Source organism: Chelonus insularis, unplaced genomic scaffold (genome assembly GCF_013357705.1).
Source record: "Chelonus insularis isolate UGA/USDA-ARS -01 unplaced genomic scaffold, ASM1335770v1 contig_276_pilon, whole genome shotgun sequence".
In the NCBI taxonomy this organism is placed as follows: Eukaryota; Metazoa; Arthropoda; class Insecta; order Hymenoptera; family Braconidae; genus Chelonus; species Chelonus insularis.
Genome location: NW_023276462.1, coordinates 38,234 through 54,856, shown reverse-complemented (window position 1 = coordinate 54,856; position 16,623 = coordinate 38,234). Strand labels below are relative to the sequence as shown.

General features: G+C 29.1%; 3 protein-coding genes across 4 annotated transcripts; 2 read left to right on the top strand and 1 right to left on the bottom strand.

Annotated features, from left to right (window-relative positions):
* Nucleotides 1-230: 230 nt before the first annotated feature.
* LOC118065213 (uncharacterized) lies at nt 231-10,686 on the top strand. 2 transcript variants are annotated; one of them, XM_035080363.1, is made up of 9 exons: nt 231-313; nt 4,725-4,814; nt 4,909-5,127; nt 6,083-6,276; nt 6,839-6,976; nt 7,447-7,831; nt 7,908-8,064; nt 8,147-8,675; nt 8,768-10,686. In XM_035080363.1, the coding sequence occupies exons 2-9, from the start codon at nt 4,772-4,774 to the stop codon at nt 9,902-9,904; spliced, it is 2,802 nt and encodes a 933-aa protein (XP_034936254.1). In that variant the 5' UTR covers nt 231-313; nt 4,725-4,771; the 3' UTR covers nt 9,905-10,686. The 2 variants fall into 2 exon arrangements, with proteins under 2 accessions (XP_034936254.1, XP_034936253.1); XM_035080362.1 differs by having other exon boundaries at nt 297-396.
* A 68-nt stretch (nt 10,687-10,754) lies between these two features.
* On the bottom strand, nt 10,755-13,176 carry Tsp2A (tetraspanin 2A). Its single transcript, XM_035080364.1, has 5 exons — nt 12,741-13,176; nt 12,467-12,664; nt 12,175-12,351; nt 11,497-11,682; nt 10,755-11,197 (listed from the first exon to the last, which is right to left on the bottom strand). Exons 1-5 carry the CDS (start codon nt 12,831-12,833, stop codon nt 11,120-11,122), a joined length of 732 nt encoding a protein of 243 aa, XP_034936255.1. The 5' UTR covers nt 12,834-13,176; the 3' UTR covers nt 10,755-11,119.
* A 458-nt stretch (nt 13,177-13,634) lies between these two features.
* On the top strand, nt 13,635-16,379 carry Sirt7 (sirtuin 7). Its single transcript, XM_035080379.1, has 4 exons — nt 13,635-14,187; nt 14,321-14,418; nt 14,507-14,722; nt 14,812-16,379. The coding sequence occupies exons 1-4, from the start codon at nt 14,089-14,091 to the stop codon at nt 16,004-16,006; spliced, it is 1,608 nt and encodes a 535-aa protein (XP_034936270.1). The 5' UTR covers nt 13,635-14,088; the 3' UTR covers nt 16,007-16,379.
* The last annotated feature ends 244 nt before the right edge of the window (nt 16,380-16,623 follow it).

Here is a 16,623-nt window from a genome sequence, read left to right as displayed (position 1 = left end):
GATTGATTTTTGATGTCGTAAAAATGATGGAATACCAATTATTCGAGATAACCTCCAAGATAGGGGATGAAAAGTTTTTACAACAAGAGGCGATTTATTTCATTATATTATTACGTAGTTAATTATTATTACTTATTCTGTCGTATTACTTGAACACAAGAGCATGAAGTGAAAGCAGAAAATAAAGTCAGGTATGGGGAATTGATCGTAGAGAATGTCAAGAAGCTGAGAGAGCCTCGTCGGTGGAGGTTCAGGAAGAGAGGGAGACCTTTGGGTCCGGCTTCCAGTCACTTCAAGACGGGCATCAAAGAATGTAAGTGTTTAGTGTTGATTCAACTCGCGTGTTGTTTCTGTTCATTAGAATTTTTAGTTTGACTTATCATAAAATCATAGCACGTGAGTAGAATCATTATTTGTTACAACTTAAGGCTAATTGTTTAATAAAATTTTTTGTCCAATATTTCTATAATTAATTACTTGAGCAAATATAACATTATTACTTGTAACTAATAATAATAATCATTTATACGTTAAGCTTTTCAATTAATAAATCATTGGCTCTAATTTTTTCAGTCATCGGATTAAATATTTGAATGAACTCTTATTATTGTTAAATAAAATCTAGAATTTTTTTTTCTAATTATAGTAGATGTCTTTTGGTATGATTTGTAAATGGAGAGTACTCTGGTATTACTTGTATTACTTTTAACTTTGTCGAGAAAGTTGAAAAAATTTGTAGGTCGCTTGGTTAAAAAGAAGATTAAGACCAAAAGAAAAATTTTTATCTAAATCAATAGGTCATAATAGGTGTAAAATGAAAAGTGAACTTCACATTAACATTTTCATATTAATCTATCTTGCTATCCATTTACGTTCCCACGACCTCTAGTTACCTTTACTCATTAGAAAAAAAATTCATGAAGAGCCTTTAGTATTGAGAAAAAAATTTTCAATTCACTTCTCCTTTTATTCTTATTTATTTTTGTTTTATTCAATGACTTTCACTGCAAATAATTAAATGTCTAGTAATGTCTTTATTTTAGCTAAGATATTTTGTTTTCTAATAAAATAAAGTGAGGAAAGATTTAGAATTACATACAGATGTAGCCAAAGGTAGTATTGTGTTTGAAAAGAGATTGGAAAGCTGTGCGAATGAATGTTTGTGCACACCTATGTATGATTCTATGGGAAAGATCGCACGTGCCTGCTTCATATGAGCTTCCTTGCACACGATACACGCGATAAATTACGTTAGTGTAACATAATCTAATATTAAATAGAACATATAGGGTTATACAAGTAAATGAATAATTTTCATATTTTAGAATTAAAGAGAGTTCTTTTTTAATACTCTAGATTGGATGAATATTAATATTAAAATTTAATATATTGCTTTAATCAATCATTAATAAGGAAAAATATTTTTAATTGCTAATCAATATTACTTTGTAATTATACAATTAATAGAGGAATCAGAAAACTAGAAAGTCTTCACTAAATCATTCTAATGAAACTAAATTTTTATCTATTAATTAAAAGTTTTTAATATCTATTATGGAGTTGGATAAATAATTAATTGCTTGTATGGTTTTTACTCTTTTTAAAATTCGTTTACAAGTAATTGTTAGAATAATTTTAATTTAATAGTGTAATAAATAGATTTTTTATCATCTAAAAGCATCTTATGATTTTGATAAGTTCAAAATGAAATTATTGAAGTGTTATAAACATTAGGAAAGGCTATAAAATTTTTTTTAATTGTTTGAGTTATTGTAAATGGCTTAAATATTTGTTAAATACTTACAGAAATTCTTTGATCGAGTGTAAAACATAAAAAAACTCGTTTGGTCATGTTAGGATTGTAATTACGCGAAAGTTACTTTTCTTCCTGGATTGTAAATCAGGTTTTTATTAAATTTTACTTCCGATTTACTGAATAATTTGATTATTAATTTCTTCGGTCGTCGATTTATTGTTCATTCTATTTTTTCTTTGTATTCACTATCATACATACTATCTACTATCTTATTAAATTGTGTGAAAAATCGTTCTTGAACGACAATAAATAATTATTAGTAACTTTCAAAAAATTTATTTGTTTTAATGAATTCAATGTAAAGGAAATATAATCAAGTTATCCTATGATATATAAAGTATGCACACGTGAGTCCTTGATCAGGTCTCCTGATCAAGAGAAATGAGAAAAAAAAGGAATTCGCACGTGTTCACCAGATCACTGTCTCAATCAAGACACGTGACGATCTATTAGAAAGTTAAAAATGTAATGTATGGTATGTAATATAACTTTAGCAATAATTGACAGGACAAAAAACATACCGAGATTATATAGATACGTGAAATAGAGGAGTTTTATTAAGTTTTTCTCTCATTTTTTACTTGAACTCTACTCCACATTCACGTAAACGATCAAGTAAACTCGATTTCATACTTTATCAATTCAAGGACTCAAGGAAATAATTTAAATTCCAATTATTCTCATTTAAATTTACTATGATGATTAATAGTGGAATGTTTTGCTTTGAATTTCATTCAAAAACTTTATTCAAATGACTTTTTTTAGGAATATAACTATTTGTCTTCTTGAATGATGAATTATATTTTTTTTCAATTGTAAAATGTAATTAATCACTTTCATTTTAAATTTAAAAATATAAACGAATTTTTTCTTATTTTACTTAATTGTTAATGTTCAATGTCAAATACGTTTGTTTGTTATTTTAATTGAATTGTAAAATTTTTTTTTATTATGATAAATAGTGAAATTCATTGCCACGACTTCAAATATTCAATTAAAGGCTTTCACTAAGATAATTAATTCTGTCCAATAAGAGAATAATTTCTAATTTAGTAACTTCCACATAAGGTTATTTAAATTCGCAAGAAGAAATGAAGAAACAATATTTATAATGATTTCTTTATGACTGGAAATGATGTTTAAAATGTCGTCTTTTATTGGTGAATTATCTGAAAAAAAATTTAAAGAAGCAAAAAGAAAACAAGTAAAGAAAACATCTCTTAAATACTTCTTTTTCTCTTCTGAATGAAATGCCGATCTTTAACCTCATGGAAGGATACGACACAAGGTATATTTTAAGGATATAAAGAGACACTTCTCGAAGGACAACTTGAAGATCAAAAGAAAAAATAAACTGAGAGAGGAATGTCGATGTTGTTGTGTCGTAGGAGGATTCAAAAGGAATGAAAATCAACAAAAACAATCATTTTCATGGCTTGTATTTCTGAATATACAGATATGAAATTCTATATATGTATCCCTTTCTTTTAATATTCGATTATTCCTTATAAGTAATTAAAGAATTAAATTGCATAAATAACCGATTAATCTCTTTAAAAAATTAACAAGAATTCGAATAAAACTTTGACTACCTTGTATTTCAATAAGTTGTTGTCTTTTTTCCTTTAATAAAAATATTCTACCTGGTGTCTAAGACATGTCAATAAATTGTTACTCTATCTAATCTGCTAAAAAGTATGTATATATTTTTTTTCTTTATTAAATTTATTCATTTTTCTTTCTTTTTTTTTATTTTTTCTCTTTCATGTTCTTCTGTAAAAGGTACGTCAACCTTCTTCTTATTTATGAATTAAACATAAACGATAATCAGCAGGCGACATTATGGAGACCCGTGAAAGATGGATACAATGCTAATAAACTTAATTCACTATTAAACATTACAATACAAAAATAACGGCTAATTCGACGTTTAATAAATTGTTCTAACAACCTAAATAAATGATTATCCAATGTAAATAAAATTTTTTGAAATGAAAGAATTACACATACTAGACTGCTTTCCACATACGTTAACTGAGAAGCGTAAGCAAGTAATTAGACCGTAAAATACTATATTTTTTTTTCCATAACACTTAGTATTTAATTTGGTTGAAGTAATCCAACAAATGAGAAAAAACTTCCTATATTAGAAATTAATTTTCCCATTCGACGTAATGTTGTTTTTAGAAGTTCTCATTGATATCATGATAGATTTAGTGTTAAATAACCAAAAATAATTCGGTTAATTACTAAAACAAAGATGAAAGTATTTTTTTTAATGAAGAGAATGGTATATAAAAATATAATAGAATGAAATAATTACTAGAATAAATTAAGGATTTATAAGTAAGACAAGGGAAACAAGGCTTAATAATATTAGAAAATGTATTACAGAGTTAGGTATACATATAAGAAACTGTTGCAATAACGTGAGATAAAATACGCGAGTGAAAGGCTCAAATCGTGCTCATGACTTAGGTTTCATCGTTTGTGCTCTTATTTCACCTGAAAAAGGCTTGCGCTTTCATTTTCCATCTACAAATCGATTTTTATTATTTGTATTTCTCCAATTTTTAATCCATATGTATATTAACAAATGTCTTTATTATTTTTATAATAATAATAATAATAATAATAATAATAATAATAATAATAATAATAATGATAATAATAAGTACTATTTGATAAATAATTATGGTTATATTAATTATTGCACTAATAGAATAAATTATTCTAGAACGATTGATTATTCCCACGAGCCTCAGAATCAATTTTAATATTTATAATGATTATCTGTAAAAACAAGAATTGAAATATAATTATTATGCTTGACATATCATGTTAGTAAATAGAAAAATATTTTTTTACATCTATGTATAATTTATTTCCTTCAACTTTTTTGTTCTAGACTCAATTCATGTTTCATCGTACCATGAAAGCCAATTAAATACAATCATGATGTCAAAATATTTATTTTCTTTCATTTTTTTCACTTGCGGTGAGGAAATTCATTTTTAAACCTTTCTTTTATAGTATTTATTTCCAAATATTTATAATCTTGGTTTAATGTAAAAAATCTTTTATTTTTCTAGTTGCTGGAATTTGGTGTCAAGCAAACAAAGCTAGTAGTGGAAGTCAAAGTAATGGAAATAATAATAATAATAATCAAGTTGTTGATGTCATAGAAACTCAACCTGGAGCCGAGGCAATCAAGAATGACTTAATAACTCAAACTGTTTATGGTTTCCTCGATTTTACTACAACTATTGGGAATACTGTGATGGTGTTTAGTCCCCATAGTGCTCCTCCTGGTAAGAAATCTTTATTTGTTGGGACCAGGAATTAAGAATTTTTTAGTACTAATGTTGTCCGATGACATTGACTTGTTCCGAAGAGTTAATTATCACATACCAGAATTAATTCAATAAGACAGACTTAGTTTTTTTATTTGAATGACGTCTGATACGAATTATTTGCTTTGATTTCCATTTTTAATTTGGTTTTTTCAGATTATATATTCAATTCTAAACGTCGGAAAATATTTTATCTTGCAAATCCTACGATAAATTTATTTAATTTAACTTTATTCAATAACAGTAAATTTTTTATAAACTTCTTTTACATCCATTCTGAATCTTGATTGAATAATTAACATTATCATCAAGACATAATCAATTTTCTATTATAATTTTCTTCTTGGAATTGACTATAAGAAATATGTATCAATCAAATTTATTGCATTTCTTACCAATCCTGTTTTTCAATTAGAATTCCATTCTTGGGCGGACAATGCACCATTATAAATATTTTTAAACCAGCAAAAAATTTCAATGAAAAAACCGAAAATGGATTCATGGTTAATTTACACTCATTGTCCTCATTTTATGAGTGATCGATTTTGCAAAAATTAATACAATTATACTTCATACCTACATAACTTTTTTCAAGTGGAAATTGATTGTCTAGAACTGATGAATGATTCAACCAGAAACCCTGACATCTTTCGTAATCATTGGTCTTCACGCCTTCGTTTCTCTTTTAATATAATACCCAAGTGATGTCTGACTACGTTTATTTTTCAATCATTACTGTCAGTTGAACCTCGATGTTGTAAATCTATTGTTGAACTTCAAAATATTATAATATCGCCTAATCTAAAATTTTAGTTAAATGATACAGCAAAATAGCAACGTACCCAAACAACCCAACCTGTTCAAGGTCTAAACAATATTACGGAATTTAATTTAAAAAATATTTGTGTTACAGAAGGTGAAAAGAAACAGATAACATCAACAATTCAAACAAAACCTTCAGCTATCATCAAAAAAAATATTGATATTCAACCAAGTAAGACACACAAAGGTGATGATAATACTCTTCAGGAGCAGAAAAAATCAATCAAAAATACAAAAGTTGTTGTAAATTCTATAGTTCAAGCACAATATGAACCCAAAATTCAGGTAAACCTTAGTAAAGTTTTATTCAATTCAGTTATTCGTTGAATTAATCTTGAAGTTAATAGATTAAACAAAATCACTGGTTTCCTTGTCTGACAAAAAGTAAAATATTATCTTTCTATTTAATACATAGGTATTATGGCGTAATTTTTATCATTTTCGGAGGAATAATTCTACAATTGTTGATAATTTGAAATAAAATTAATGGATTATTTCACATATTTTTGATGTTATATTCATCAAGTATCCTTTTGATAATTTGATAAAAAAAACTTACTCCAATTATGAAAATTTATCCCTACATATTCTTCTCAGAGATAATTATTTTAATTATTAGATCGTTTACAAACATTTTCCCTTGATCGATTCATAATTTATTGCGTAATTCCGACCACTAATCGTCTTACAAATACGTTTTTTTCTCGTCATCAGTAATCCAAGTGTCGTTTTACGTAATATACAATACCTCAGAATTATTTTCAATTATAATTTACATCTTATTTGCACATAATTCTTTTTCTTAATTTCTTCTTTTATTATAACAAAAAAAACTTTCTTTTTCCAGGCTACAAAAAATCCCATTCTTTCAACGGTCGTTCAAGTCCGCTCTAAAGACGAGAGTGCGGTTAAAAATAATTTAGCTGAACCAGAATACGATTATTTATCAAAACAACCAGCTGAAGTAATTGATGAGACTTATAAGGTACAGAAAATAAGAATGTTAGTTGTAAGACTACAATCACGTTATATTATACCGTTTTCATTCTTATTATCATTCAAGTCACTGACTCACTTATTTTTATTCTCATCAAGCATTCTATTCTTGTAAAAACTGTACTAGGTTTGTCAATTATAGAGTTTGCTATTATAAATTTCTGTGAGAAAAGAAACCGCTCGTCCTTTCGCTTTTCAATGCCAGAGAAGACAAGAAAATTAATGACGAGTCATAAAAATTATTTTTCTTTAATTATTACATTTTCTTTTTGTCTTATACGTAACACAATACGTAATAATAACAGTTTAATTATTTTAAAATCTTTATTTTAATCAATTCTCTTATCTTTTTCCACTTTTTGATCATTCCTTTTTATAGCATTTTAAAAATATCTCAAATATTTATCAATTTAAAAAATCTTAAGTATTTTTTAAAAATAAAAGATCTTTTTTTAATAGGTAATTAATTTAAGTCCTACTACAAAACATGCGCCAAAGCCTAGGCCATCACCGAAAAAGGAGAAAGAGAATCCCACGGGTCTTGTGACAAAATTGGGTGGAACAATAATCAAAGATGGATTGACAACAGTACATGAAACATCCGTGATTGGTACATATATTAATGGAAAATATGCCCAAGTCCTTCAAAGCACTTCCCGGATACTTAAGCCAGGATCACAAGGTCATTTAGATAACAATATTAAAATACGTCCGACAAATACACAAAAAATACTCAAGACTATTGGACCTCAGCATGGAAAGTTGAAGCCACAATTGGAACCAACTCCTACGCAACAAGAGGAATCTTCATTGCCCCTTGAAGTCCTATTTAGTGCTCCTTCAGGTATAAATTGATTTACAATTTTAAAACCATTTTAATTTTTAATAATAATAAATTTTTAATTAATTATTTTTTACAGGAGCCAATGTTAAAGTAACACGAAGACCTTCTTTAAACAATGGAGTACGCCCTAAATATAAAAATAAGATTTCTGATGATCAAGATAATATTGAAAGTTTTCAACAACCTAAAAATTATGAAAAAAATCGACCAACAACATTACGGCCCAGTTTCAAGTAATTATAATTTTTTCTTATTTATTTTATCTCATTAATTAAAAAAACACTTTTTTATTATTTTTTTTTTTTTCATGTTTAGAAATCGTCCAGTCACTACGACAACATCAGAACCACCTACAACTCGTCGAAGAAGTGGATTTCGTCCATTAAATTCATCTCCGAAATTGAACCGACCAAAGTCTGAACAAAATTCTAATCCAGTTGGAGTTCCAAAAGTCAAGTTACCACGAACCCAAGGTCGTTGGTCTTATAAAACAACTCCAAAACCACGAATAGCAATAAGAAAGCAAACCATTGATGATGAGGAAAAAGTAGTTTCTACTCCAGAGACTGTCATTACAAGTGATGGAGCGATTACATCTACAACGGAAGAGAAATCACTATCTCCTCCGGTTGTACAGAAGAAGGTTTCAGTTTCGGAAGGTGTGCCAGTAGATGATGAATTAGATTCAAGTGAGTCGGAACAGGTAAATTCTACAAGTGATCAGAGCGATCAAGTTGATGCTATTCTTCCTGCGGAAACTTTGAATGTGGAAATTTCTACTGTCTCAGACTTGAATGATATTTATTATGAGATAGCTACAATTAAAACTCCTTATACTTTCCAAGTAAGCATTAAATAATTGACTTCCTACAATCTATAATTTTTTTCATTTTAATATTTTATGAATAATCATTTACATAAATTTTTTTTTTACAGGTTGGAACTATGAAAAATACTCGTTATATTACAGTGACATCAACATTAAAGAAATCATTTGCAACAGCAGACCCAACGACACCTTCATCAACACCTACAGAACCATTGACAGAAAATATCTTAGCAAACACAGGAGCAGCTTATGAATCATCATTACCGTTAGATTCATCAATAGCAACACTACCAGCTATTACTCTTGAGTCAGGACAAATGACTCCACCATTAGAAACATTAACAGAGACATTTACAACAACTCAAACATTATTAAAAACATATTTATTGCCAGTGGTAGCTGCAGGAAATACAACTAGACATACTTTAGTTCAAACTTATAATATAGCACGCATGGTAACAGCAATCAAAACATTACCACCATCAGAGATTTATCAGTTCATTCCGTCAAAAACTTTGAATGAATTTAATTCAAAGTTGGATGAAGCAGGTAGTGAATTACACTTAGAATTAGACTTTGGTGACGATGAAAACGATGATGAAGATATTCCTAAAAGAGTTTTGGTTCCATCCTCGGATAATTCTGATTTAGAAGGTTTTAAATCAGCTCAAAAAGCATCAAGTGGTAAATTAGAGGTATCAACATCGAGTCCTGAATCTCAATTAACTCCAGAACAAGCTCAACAGTTGGCTTTACTCAAGTATTTTAATCAAGCCGCTCCAGGAGCTCAAGTTATCACAACTTCTCGACCAATAATAGTTTTGGAAACTTTGTACGAGTCTCACGTGATTCCTTTAGTAAATAACGGCAATACTGTTTACTCTACATTAACAAGACCTGTTGCAACTGTTCCAAAGACATCTTATGAGGTTAGAACTTCAACTATTTCACCACCTTTAGTGCCTCCTGTACCACCAGTACCAATTTTCCCTCCTCAACCGCAATTTACTATTACCAGTGCACCTATAATCACTCAGACTTTGGCTACAGTGTCAGATTCTAGAATTCTTAAACTTACCTTTGGTGCTAAGACAGCTTACACTACACTCTTTTCAACTCGAGTTGTCCCAACGGAAATCACAACTTATGTAACTACAACGATTCCTCTTCAGCCAACGGTTCCATCATATCCGGGCTATTTCGGACCTCCTGTGGGTTTCCCGGCATTCCCATATGTTGGGTAACTAAACATAATTCCATTCAAATAATGGAAACAAATGGAGAATAGTAAGATTATGTCGATCATTTAAGATTTTGTTGCATTTACCGATAATAATTTTTTTATTAATTACCTTAATAATTAATAATAATTTTAGTATTCTAAGCCAGTTGAAAAAAGAAAGTATATTTTTATTGTAAATAAATTATTTTTATTGATACTTTATCTTATTTTTAGAATTTTTGTAAATAAATCATTGAAAATATAATAAGACAAACTATAATTGTTCATTATTTTGGTCATGAACTAGGTGATTAAAAAATCTTGAAAAATATTAAAGATACAAGTAATGATGTTAATCTACGCAGAAAAAAAAAAAATATGACTGAGTACTGTATTACATAGTAATCTTTCAATTAGAAATTATTTTCATAAAAATTAAGTTAAATATAAGCACAGTACTGAATCATGTTTTCTTTTTTCCGTGTCGAATGGAATGTACGGTTTCATTTTTGTATGACCTCTAAAACTAGCACCTCTGCTACCTTTGTTAACTTGTTTACACAATTATTATATTACAAAATAATAACATTTAAACGCGATCCTAATCTGTATATGATATATTCTCGTTCATCTTTTTATATTGTAATAAATATGTATTTATTGTGCAAAAATGATTAAATAATATTTTGTATAAAATTTTTAAAAAATAATTTTTATAGTATACAGGGTGTCTGTTTATTCCTAACAAGGCCGGTTGTATAATATGTAAAAAAAAACTAAAATAAAAACGTTCTATTTTGGGAACTTATACTCTCAATTTATTAATAAAATTTCCATAACTCTTTTATAGTGATATAAGTTACTTGTTTAATGAAAAACGGCATTAAATACATTATAAAATTTTTATAAATAATTAATATAATTCTAATAATAGCAATAACAAAAATACTAATCCATACAAACATACAAATGTCATCAAAATACTTCGATTCAAATTTAATGTAATAATGATGATTAATTTTATCATTATAATTTTTTTTAATAAAAAGATTATAATTACACTAAAAGTTGTTTTAGGTGATCTTGTGGTTTAGCATATTAAATAAGTAACATTCTTTCATTCTCTGTTAACATCCTCTGGTAAAAAATTAATCTATTGAGGAATCAGTACCATTTCTTGAGTTTATAGAAATTAAAATGTTGAACTTCACATTACTTAATAAATAAAAAAATTTCCTTAACGCTTGTAAATTACTGCCTCATCTTCCTTCTGTTTTGCTTGGATAAGAATCAATGATAAAGATGCCTGCACCACCTGTAGTAAAGTTTACAAATAATTTTTTTATCATTGTTTGTGAGTCATTACTTGAATTATAGGTTTAGTGAAAGGATCACAGTATTTTTTTCATCAATAGGTCGTTTAAAAGTTCACGATTCAACGATTATTTACTCGTTGGTAATTATTAGTGAAATGTAAAAACGATAATTTTCACAGCAATGCAAGAGAACTTGAGAGATTGATGATAATTGTAAATAAAATTGATAAAAATCATCATATTAAAAAATAAGAGAAGTTAATGTAAAAGAAAATGATGATGAAATATGTTTTCTTACGTGTAACATGCAGAGTGCAAGAGCAAGACCAGCAAGCCATCCAGATCTTGACTCGAGGAACCAGGTTAATTCATCGACACAGCCGTGGAAGAAGGCATTACCGGTTACAGTATCACGACACTCAGTAGGAAGGGGCTTTAGAAGATCGAGGTAATCCATGGGCCCACTTGCTCCACAGCAACCAATCTTTTAAAAAAAAAAAATTACAAAAAAATTAACATTTATTTGAATTTAAACTTATTTTATTCAAAACAAATTCTAAAAAAATTTAATCATAATAAAAATGTTATTTTCTTAAAAGTACATGATCTTTCTTAACTATTATATCCAAGAATATAACTAATTATGTACTTGGTGTATTACGTTATGAAGAAAGTTTAATTAATAACCGATGAAATACTCCGGTTACATTGTTTATGAACACAATTAAATAATCAACAAGTGATAATTATTATAATTAGCTTAATTATTACTTTGAAACTGATTTTTTGGTATGAAGAAACTAACAATTAAATCAATTTTCTACGAGAGTATTTTTTTTATTTTTATTCTACTGAATGGAAACATTTCATTATCAGCGTCTTCATTATACGCTGAGAAAAAAATTCAACTTTAATTTATTTTGTTTAACTCCATTTTTTACGTCAATATAATGAAAGTTAATTTCAATTAACTTACGTTTTCTTGAATTATTTTTAGAATTTGTGAAGCTCGCGGTTGATGAGAGTTCATAATGAGTGTAGTCATAGACCGATGAATAATCGGTTGAATCTGACTATCATATGTTGAGTAATCTAAGAGCACCGCAGCCCCAGCCAACCCAAGAATGAAAAAAAGAACTTGGAGACCAATATTCTGCAAATAAAGGAAGGTACTTTATTTAATTATTATAAAAAAAGAAACTAATTATAATTATTATGATTTGTATATTCATTGTTATTAATATATTAAAAAAAAAAAAAAATCTTACAATATATAAAAGTAGAGTATGTTCCATAAGAGCAGCAGCAGATCCATAAAAAGCAAGAACCATTACAGCAATTGATGTAACAATTAAGATATAAATTCCCGTATAATAATCACTCATATTTAGCATTTCAACCCATTCTTGAAATCCTGGTTCCACTCGTAGCCAAACTGCTAATCCAAACATGCCTCCTCCCAAAATCTGTATACATTTTAATGAATAACAATGATGTTCAATTATAATATGTAATTTTTTTTATAATTTTATATACACTCACCCATAATACAGCATTTAAAGAAAATATTGTATATTTAACACACCCAATCTGGCTCTCCAGCACTGCTGCAAGATTTTTTTTTGTCACCATCATTTAATAAAATAAACCGTATAGAGTTTTTAAAATCACAATATATCTTTGAATTAATTGATTCAAATTCTTTTCATGAGATTAAATGAACAGGTTGAATTGTACCTGATGCTTCATCAGCACTAAGCTTTCGTTAAAACTTTATCGCTAACAAATACAAGATAACAGGATAAGCACGCCCTAGATGTATACAATGAAATTTCCATGGTTGTATTCACCGTAGCATTAATCTCAGCCTTATGTATTTCCATTATTGTTATCTATGATTCATATCACTCTTAATTTTTTTATCTAATCTCATCATGTAGAAAACAGCAAAAGATGAAATACATTCTTTGATTTTAACCGTTAATTTATAAGTTCAAATAATATATATATATATATATATATATATACATGGATAAATTATTATTCTAAATTTTAGAAAAATGAGAAATACACAAAGATTCTTGATTATAGTATTCGATGATTAAATCATTCTTTTGTATTTGTTTACAATAATTTCCCTATTACCTACTCAATTCCCGTTGACATAGAGCTTCGGCTTTCCACCGCACAAACCGAGAGCGTAAAGTCTCAAAGAGTACATACACACTGTCTTACCAAGAAGCCCTATAGGTAAGACAATATTCTATGGTAAAGTCACTTAGGAGGCCCGAGATCAGCTTACCCTATCGGTCAAGTAGGAAATCTGAAGCCACAATCTGTAAGCTTTGGCTTACTGTGTCATCTATTGTCAATTAAATAAATGCATGTAATCCAGTCGATAATGTCACTCATTACTCAGAATTTCACCTGAAATTCATCTCGAGTGTTTTGTTTGTTGAAGTTACAAAACAAACGGTGATTATCAATGATGTGTCTGGATATGGCTCATTTTTATAATCAGTTTTGAGGATTAAATAAATAAAGAGAATCGTCTATTTTACGGTTTAAGTGGATTAGTTACCTAAAACTTTAAAAGGAAAGCAATAGAGAGTTTAAGACTTTTTGATCCTACAGTTTATTGTACAAATCTGTGCATTATTCTGAAATGCGTGTTTCATCAGTGGTCAGTAGTGAAGGTGATCAACTTAAGACGTTCTTCACTGAAAATAATCGCCTACAGTATTTTATTGAAAATAGTGTACTATATATAAACAAGTTTTCATCAATAAATCGTGAAGATAACATTGTCGAAAACATTTCTTGTTATTTCTTTACGTGAATACTTCATGGACCTCAAGACGCTCTTATTCACTATCTATATTGATTAAAGATGGAGGAAGGTGCGACTGATAAATTCCTTTTAAGACGACGCTCAGCTACATTAAAACCACTCAAAGTTAAAGACGAACGCATAGCTACCCTGAAAAAGGTATAGTATAGAAATAAATGTATTCATAAGAATAAAATTATAAACGTACACTCCACTAAGAAAAAATAACTTATAATTATTTCAATATGTATGACTCATACCAATATGTTTCGTTTCTTTTTTTCTATATCAGGTAGCCGCGATCTTGCATAAATCTGAAGTTGACCGAACTCCTGAAGAAAACGACCTTTTGTCCTCCTGTAGCGATGTTGTAAAGGAAGTTAATCTTAGGTAAACAATATTGTCTGTAAAAGTATTTAAAATTAATTGTTAGGTTTGAGTGGTTTTTAAAAATATATTGGATTATGTTTGTTAATAGGCAAGAAAAAAGGGATAAAGTGAAAGCCAGATTGGAGGAAGTTGAAGATCCTCCAGATATTTTTGAAGAAAAATGTATGAGGTTAGCTGCAGCTATCAGTAGAGCATCATCATTGACTGTTTATACTGGAGCAGGGATTAGCACAGCTGCGTCTATTCCTGATTATAGAGGTACTAATGGTGTTTGGACACGTATGCAGCAAGGAAAAGACATTGGGTAAATTTAAATTTCGATTAATCTTTCAAAAATAGTAAATAGTAGTAATAGATAAAATGAGTTATAATACTGATAATATCTATTTTCAGAAATCATGATCTTAGTTTAGCAGAACCAACATTGACACATATGGCATTATATGCTCTCTACAAAGCAAAAATATTAAAGTACATTGTCTCACAAAATTGCGATGGACTTCATCTTCGAAGTGGCATTCCTCGGACAATGTTATCTGAAGTTCATGGAAATATGTACGTTGAAGTTTGTCGTAATTGTAAGCCATCAAGAGAATACTGGAGATTATTCGATGTAACTGAAAAAACTGCTAGATATTCACATAGTACTGGGAGATTGTGCCATAAATGCAACTCTATTCTTCAAGATTCAATTGTACACTTTGGAGAACGGGGTAATCTACCATGGCCAATCAATTGGAATGGAGCAACACGAGCGTCAAAGCAAGCAGACGTTATCTTATGCCTTGGATCCAGTTTAAAAGTATTGAAAAAATATCCCTGGTTGTGGCAAATGGATAGGCCAGTACATAAAAGAGGTTCATTGTATATTGTTAATCTCCAATGGACTCCTAAAGATGAAAGTGCTGTGCTTAAGATAAATGGAAGGTGTGATGATGTGATGACAAGGGTTATGAACCACTTAGGATTAGAAATTCCTCAATATAATCGGGTAAAGGACCCGATTTTTTATCATGCTATAAGACTGCAGCAGAATGAGCTTAATACAACTACACAACCATTTTTAGAAGAGCCTCAAATAACTTTAAGTAAGGCTTTGAATGTTAATAAGGATAAAATTAAAAGCTCTGACGCCGATGGAACTATGCCAAAAACGGAAGAAGACTGCACTTCACCAATTGGACTTGCTGATCATTTAAATGCTTATTCAGCTCCATTTTTCACCGCTTTACCATTTTTATCTATGGGTTTGCCATTTCCACCAATGTTTTTTTATCCTCAATTTACACCACTACTGTATTATCAATTTATGCAAAATTCATCGACAAAGCAAGAAATAATTGAAGAATCAAAACCTAAACCAACATGTACGTTTTGTATGGACAATGAAGGATCTCCAACTTGTCTTTATTATCATCTTGATGATGATGATCGTGTGCTTAACGAAGTAACATTGGGTGAAAATGAACATGAGAGTAGTATTGAACAAATCACCGAATCTGAAGATACTTCGACACCAACATCAACTGCCAAAAATCCTGGATGGTTTGGCAAAGGCTATCGCAAGGGTTTTCGCAAGAAACGGTAGCATCTGCTCATTACTTTGTGATTAATACTTGATATTTTATGCTAAAATAAATGTAGACAGCATAAATATCAATCGGGAAACTAAGTAATCTTCTGTTCAAACGCAAACAGTGTCCTAGAATACATAAATTCCATTATCAAACTCATCTTCAACTTAATTTAATGTTTGCGTATAAATAATTCAAAATTATTTAAGACTCTGTTGTGTTATTTTATTAAGTATTATCAGTTTTATTTATTTAAATACATAAATTCATAAATACAATTTACCAATTGAGTCTTTCACACATTTATATCAGCGTAAAGCCAGGCGTTTCTGCGCATGAGGTGTATCCTAAGTGTGAGATTAAATATATATCCTGTGAATTCCCAAACTAGGCAATTTTACTCGTCCTACTCATCTAGGCCGTTAGTTAGACTATTAAAAGGATCCAATCACGATACTGTAAGCATTATTTGTCGTTGTCGTTGTCTTAAATATCTAGGCTAAATCCGTGTGCTGATCTTTTGAGTATCAAATAAAATTTGATCTTGTCATAGAGGACTCTACAAGTCTAGAAAGTTTTGTGGGAAATGGCGTATACGTGCAGGGAAGGCAAGTGGGAGCCCGGGTGCCTC

Excerpts from the sequence above, each read along its gene's own strand:
- LOC118065213 (XM_035080363.1), top strand. The coding sequence starts at position 4,772 with ATGATGTCAAAATATTTATTTTCTTTCATTTTTTTCACTTGCG. Across the intron at positions 7,832-7,907 it reads CCTATTTAGTGCTCCTTCAG|GAGCCAATGTTAAAGTAACA; the intron begins GTATAAATTGAT and ends TATTTTTTACAG. Across the intron at positions 8,676-8,767 it reads AAACTCCTTATACTTTCCAA|GTTGGAACTATGAAAAATAC; the intron begins GTAAGCATTAAA and ends TTTTTTTTACAG.
- Tsp2A (XM_035080364.1), bottom strand. The coding sequence starts at position 12,833 with ATGATGGTGACAAAAAAAAATCTTGCAGCAGTGCTGGAGAGCCAGATT. Across the intron at positions 11,683-12,174 it reads TAAAAATAATTCAAGAAAAC|ATTGGTTGCTGTGGAGCAAG; the intron begins GTAAGTTAATTG and ends TTTTTTTAAAAG. Across the intron at positions 11,198-11,496 it reads TTGCACTCTGCATGTTACAC|GTGGTGCAGGCATCTTTATC; the intron begins GTAAGAAAACAT and ends ACTTTACTACAG.
- Sirt7 (XM_035080379.1), top strand. The coding sequence starts at position 14,089 with ATGGAGGAAGGTGCGACTGATAAATTCCTTTTAAGACGACGCTCAGCT. Across the intron at positions 14,419-14,506 it reads GTAAAGGAAGTTAATCTTAG|GCAAGAAAAAAGGGATAAAG; the intron begins GTAAACAATATT and ends GTTTGTTAATAG. Across the intron at positions 14,723-14,811 it reads CAGCAAGGAAAAGACATTGG|AAATCATGATCTTAGTTTAG; the intron begins GTAAATTTAAAT and ends ATCTATTTTCAG.